This window comes from Loa loa (assembly GCF_000183805.2).
Source record: "Loa loa unplaced genomic scaffold supercont3.73, whole genome shotgun sequence".
In the NCBI taxonomy this organism is placed as follows: Eukaryota; Metazoa; Nematoda; class Chromadorea; order Rhabditida; family Onchocercidae; genus Loa; species Loa loa.
The window spans coordinates 81966-88611 of NW_018108253.1; the positions used below are offsets into that span (position 1 = coordinate 81966).

Consider the following 6646-nt stretch of genomic DNA (forward strand, 5'->3'; position numbering starts at 1 on the left):
CTTCTATACAACAAATTTGAAAACTATGTTTAAGAATGGATATGGAGTGTGAACAAATGACTTGGTGGAATCATATATAAATCAGTAGTATAGATTATGAAAAAATATAGCAATGCAGTTTTTCCCTCTCTCTAATATTGCCTCAGTTTTGAAAGTTTGGAAGAACTGAAGCGAAATAAAACAAAATCGAACAAAAAATTTGGGCAGCTTTGCATAAATTAATTTTTACAATGCAATAGAACAGCTAAAATGAAATTATTCAATATAAAAGATTAAACAGCCACTGCTACAATTGCATTATTACACGTGAACATAGATTATGAACAGATAGTCTGCCACTCCCATTTGGACGAATATTTATACAGATGATATTGAACAATACCTAACAGAAGTGACTGGTCGTTTGTGTCAAACTCTCTTCCACGAATTTTATCCGGTTAGTTCTATTTCATTTATTTCGATAGAGAATGTCAACTGCTTTTCAATGTGTCGCGTTATGAAGGATTTTAGAATTTCACAACAAACCTTTAAATAAGCACCTTTTTTAAATAAAATTATCTTTTTATTAAATTTGCAACTTTGAATATTGCGAATACTTCGCTTTGAAACGTTTGTAACCGATCTGCAGCGTGAATAACTTCTCATGCTCATCGTTTGAGTGAGAAATGCAATTATTACTAGCATTAAATCGAAACCATTTTTTTTCAATGTTAATATATTTCAAAAAACATTTACCGGAAGAAATTTTTCCATTGCGTGAATATCAAACAGCAGGCGGTCATATTTCTTATAAGTTAGCAGTCATAGTATTAGTAAATTTGAATGTTTTTCAGAATTGGCAAGGAAATTACTTTCTTCAATATGCATTCCATTTATTTCGCCTTTTTCTTCTACCAACTGGGCAACATTCAAACCTCAGTAAGTTCATTTAAAGTTGAAAATACAACGCGGCATTACAGTATTTTGAAGATTTCAAATTTTTAACACAGTGTGAGATTGATAATTTCATATAATTTGAGAAGGCGCAAACAGAACAAACAGCGCCGTTGGATTTATCAGTGCAGGGATTGAATGACGAACAAATGGGAAATTTGTTGTTATTAGCTGAGGTGGCTAGTAAAGTGCCGAAAGCCGAAGTAGCCGCTAAAAATACAGATGAATTTGACGGTCAAAATTTGACAGTCAAGATGAACTTAACAGTCAAAGAAGAGAGCGTTAAACAAAAAAGTACGGAAAGACTCGCAGGGAAGAAATCGAAAAAGAAGAAACTGCAGTGTGGAGTATGTGGACAGATCATGACAAATATGAAAAGGCATATGATGACTCATACCGATGAGAAGCCTCACAGTTGTCCGATATGCAAGAAAAATTTCCCTCGATCAGATAAGATGAAAGAACATATGAGAACTCATACCGGTGTGAAGCCATATGTTTGTCCGGTATGCAGGAAAAGTTTCTCGCAATTACACCATAGGAAATATCATATAGAGAGAACTCATGCTGGTGTGAAGCCCTACAGTTTGTTCGATGTGCAATAAAAGTTTCAGATTGAAATATAATTTGAAAAGCCATATGGCAACTCACGATAAAAATAGATCGCTCTTCAACTGTTCCGCCTGTGGTAAAGATTTTCCTAACTAAATGCTATTTGAAGTCACATGAAAAGAATCATGAAAGAAGCTGAAGGGCACATTTTAAACTGAAATGAGTTTTGTTTTGTTGATTGTAATTTATATTTCTGTAGTTAGCCCTTATTTTAATAATGACATTCTTGCTGTTATTATTTGTCGCTTGCTTATAAGTTATTCATTTTTTATCTCATATGCATAATAGTATCGTTCTTTTCCCATCCCTTTGCTATTTCTTTCATTTTAGTGAATAAAATTATTAATTTTGCGTTTACTTCCTGCTAAATTGCTTAAAAGAGCTCCTGCTAAATTACTTTTTCGTTATTCGCGCATACATAATAAGTAACTGACATGCTGTATGCATGCAAGAACAATTGTTGATATGATATCTTCTAACTTTGCATGTCAGTTGATTTGAAGAAAATGTGATGATGTTATACCACTGCGATGTTACACCCGTTTATACCACTTGCTCATCGAATTAGTGACATATCATGTAACAGCTGCAAAATAAAGTGTCATCGTAAATCTATATTTTTTCTATATAATTTGAAATTAATTAAAATCAATTAACTAAAGAAATGGAAAGTAATTAGGAGTTTTCTAAAATTCTTGTTTTTTTCTTCGTAAATATTCCAGGCTAACAATTCTGCTTGCAATCTAAATGGAATGCGTGAAGTATATCAAATTCCGATATCAAAATAATTTCAAACTAAGCATTAGAAAAGAACGTATGTTGTATTTGCTTATTATAAAAGGTGTTAGTAACATTCTGTATGTAATTCTATATTCAATTCTGTATCGAAAATCTGTTATGTTAAAATAAATGTATTTTGATTCATTTAAGAATTGATTACAAGGGATAGCTAAAATCAATTATTCCTATATGCAAATAATATGCTAATCTACCACCTTTTATTCCTTTTTTTCTCGCCAGTTTCAAATTTCTCCTGATTTTGAAACTATTCCTGCATTCATCAGGAAAGTTTTATCGATTTGACTTTTATAGCTAAGGTTTATTCGGAGTAATATGAAGCAATGAATAAATTGAATATTCTTCCATCCTACTACCATCTCGGAATACCCATTATTTTTCGCAATGTTACTAGTGATGGTAGGAGGAAATAGTGATGGCCGTCAAGGCCGTCTTATATTTGTTGCGCGGTTTTAGCATTTTCAAATTGCTTAGCATAATCACCCTTCTACATTTTCCTCCTGATTTTGTCGAATTACTTGTCGTGTCGAGAAGTTAACCAGTGGTTCATGATGTACCGATCTCCGGTTGAGTTCGAAGGTCATCGCAGCAATAGAATATACTTTAACAATTCTTTTATATGTCTATGATATCATATGGCTGTTTAAAAATCATCTTTTGCTGGCAGATGTTGATATGACCCCATTTTGTTGGTTACCTAACTAGATATCCTTGGGAATTCCTTGGTATCGAATTTTGATGTGTTATGCGTGACAACCATGTTTAATGACTTGGGCACATAATTCTGATGTGGTATGTATATGTGATAAATGCTGTCAATTGCTTATCATAATGTTTCGAAATTCACTGGTATCATATCTGACATAAGTATGTTACTTGATCAATACTAATGAATATGTGCATATAACCAAAGAGTTTGACAATGGAAGCATATTCAAATTTAGCTTTGTTCACGTCCAATCAAAACTATAAAATGTCGTTTGTAGGACTAATTTCGAGAATGCAGCATTCACTGGACGTTATCTCGGAATCATATTCTGGAAATCAGAACACGAAATAAGAGGAGCACATAAAGATTTGAAAATTGAATTGAACGATAACTGAAAAGATTATTTGAATTAGAAGACTAAGTCTGTAGTCTTTTAATTGTACGTATTAAAGGCTGCGAAATTTTCGAACTGGATATAGGTTAAAAAATGTTGAATTTATGAATTAAATATATATATTCGGATCAAATTTCAGTTTAATTTTTTAATACGCATGAAATTTTATAAGATTCGGTTATGTTTTATTAATAATAAAGATACGCGAAATGTCATTTCATTAGATCATAAAATGTAACTGTAACTGAAATGAGGAAATCCAAGATGTATCTCAAATCTCAAACGTATGAATATTTAAGGCAATGAATATCAGTAGCAGTAGCAGTTGTGGAAGTTATGGTGATATTTGGTGAAGTATTAGAGTTGTCGAAACGATTGTAAGGAATGAAGCAGGAAAATTAAGTTGGTTGCGGTGATCAACAAGGATGTTTTAATCCTAAAATTCTCATAAATCTAAAAGGTTAAGAAGAATGGCGGGGGAAATTATTGCCTGAAAAGGATATTATCCTGAAGACAGTAAGCTCAATTTGATTCCAAAGATGCTTACGCTTGAATCTGTAGAAATAATTGATGCCATTGAGAGATTGAGAAAAACATTGTGCGGTTTATTAAGCAAAAACAATATGACGTAAATCAGTCAGTATCAAAAAAGGAATGGAATTGGTGGACTGAACTCAAATGACTTTTTAAATGATTGATTTTCAGTATATAAGAAGATTGGAGAGAAAGGTTAAATCGTCATGGATGAAAGATTGAATGTTGAAAATTGTGATTGGTTGCCATTGTCCTCTCAAATGGATGTTGTTCAAGTCACGTATAATTTGACTCTGCACTGTTTGTGAATTTTATCGCGGAACATCCTTCTTGCTCTCTTCGATGGAGATCACTGAATGCATGTCAAGGAATTGCTATTGATAGGATTGGTGCAGTCATTGAAAATGATTGTCAAAGTAAAGGAAGTTATTGATTAAGAGGATTTCGTATGGAAGGGTAGAGGGGATGACTTAAAATCCTATATTAATGTGGAATATTGCTTTCTGAAGTTTGGCTTTTCGACTAACCAAGTCGTAATTTTTATTTTGAGCAACACTGAATTAGTTTCTACCTTTAGGTTCCTTCTATTCAGTCATATTTATTGCTAACTTAGCCTCTACACTATTTGCTTAACTAGTGCTTGCGGTCAGGATTATTAATGAATACTATACGTGTGATTTATTTTTGTAATGCCACCTATCAATGAATGCTAAAAGGGAATGTTAAGAACCCAATTGCAAATTTGCTTAAAATACTGGCAGTTGTAAAAAAAAATGTTGCAGCAAAGAAGTCCTAGAGCGTGATATGTGACGAACAACATCATTCGTAGTGCCACTGAAATTCTTTTCATCTATAACATTTTCAACATTGGAAAGAAAGAAAAATAAACTAAAAATTCATCTTATGGCTATCAATCGGTTTCATGCCAAGAATAATAACGAAGAACAATATTTATGGCCTAGAAACAAACTAAAAAAGTATGGTTAATGATGGAAATAATTGCATGGCAAGGTGTACTTAAAGGATTCTGTGCTATAATAGATGTTTCCTGAATTACTTTACAATGAGGATGAATCATATTCCTTCTGGAATGTGCTTTCCTTATCAGTTATTGAAATTCAAGATTATCATCTCCTGTTCAGCAAAAGATGCTTCGAGCATCTGCGATTTGAGAAAGGTTCATTCCACATTAAATTGAAAGCTCGATTTTCAACATTTAAATTTCAAAAATATCAGTAAAAGGAGGACTTATAATGCAACAATGCAACGTAACCAGTTTTTTATTACTCCAGGTAATCTTTTTATTTTTTTTAGTGTTCAGCGTTTTCAGTTTTTCGGCAATATTTAAATAAAGGTAAGTTTGTCAACTGGATTTGTATTATTACCGTATGATACGTTTAGGGACAACTTTCGATACATAATTTTTTAGTAATTTTTGTAAATTTTTATATTTTATTTTTCAGATATTTGTGTTCATTATTATTGTTCATTAGCATTTTTTCCAGATTTCCAGGTTTCGTTATTTTCTGTCATTTGCATTGGTTTAGACATATACAAAATTAGAAAATTTCCTTTTTGTTGTAGAGTGCGGTTAATTTTGGTTCCCAAAGTTTCAGTCAACTTTTTAATTGCACTAACTGGAATATCTTCTATTCCAGGCTATAAAATTTAGATATTTTGGGGTTTTTACTGAAGCACTTAGAAATTTTCTATAATTGGTTTTGAGCAAATTCACCGGAAAGAATTTCCTTTTGTCCAAACATCAGACAAAATTTCGAAAGAAATCACGACACATGCAAAACTAGTGATTCCGAATCATTAGTGAGCAGCACTGGACTAAAGTTAGATTTAAATAATTTATCTGTTTATACGAATTCACTTTAGCAATTCATATTAAATAAATTTGAAACATACTGAAAAGCGAGTTTTAGAAGAATAGCCAGAAGTTGATTGTTCTGTAATGTTAGTTTTTCCAATTAATAGTCAAAAACCTTTCGATTAATTAGCCAGAAAACTCTAACTTAGCTAATATAAAAAACCCTAATCAATTTTGACAGAATTTCATTTGATTATTTTTTAACGAGAACAAGTGTTAAAAATTTTTGCTCCTAATTTAAATAGTATTTGTTACGAAATTTGAATTCGTTGAAGTTCATCTTTTATCTCAGTCTAACTAGTTATGGTAAAATCTCATTTGACTAGAAGGAGAATAAGATGATTATGGTGCTTGGTCTCAGAAAGGTTACTTGCGGCTGTCGCTATGCTTTTGATTGTCCGCTATTTTCAAACTTTCTTAAAATTCCATTTGAGATTCCTTTCACTGGGGTTTCAGATACAAATTCTCCGAAATATTAACAGGTTATCGAACAGTTTATTCCAATGATACAACTGAGCTTGTGATTATTCATATCATCTTAGCCAACGTGATAAGAAACGGTAGCTGTTCTCGTTAAATTGCATATTAAAAATAATCGTATATCAGAAGTCAAAAAGGTTTTACGCCGAAATTAACTCTATCGTAAAAAAAAAGGAAGGTTTTCATATTTAATGTGATCCACTATTACAACAAACATTGAATTCGCTGCCAGGCAGATTAATTAATGAATATATATATATATATATATATATATATATATATATATATATATATATATATATATATATAT

The 6646-nt window shown here is 31.6% G+C and overlaps 1 protein-coding gene across 1 annotated transcript; it reads left to right on the forward strand.

Moving 5' to 3' along the window:
- Positions 1-1082: 1082 nt before the first annotated feature.
- On the forward strand, positions 1083-1538 carry LOAG_11481 (zinc finger protein; the record flags this gene model as incomplete). The annotated part of the gene is made up of 1 exon (XM_003146999.2): positions 1083-1538. One exon carries the CDS (start codon positions 1083-1085, stop codon positions 1536-1538), a length of 456 nt encoding a protein of 151 aa, XP_003147047.2.
- Between the last annotated feature and the right edge of the window lie 5108 nt (positions 1539-6646).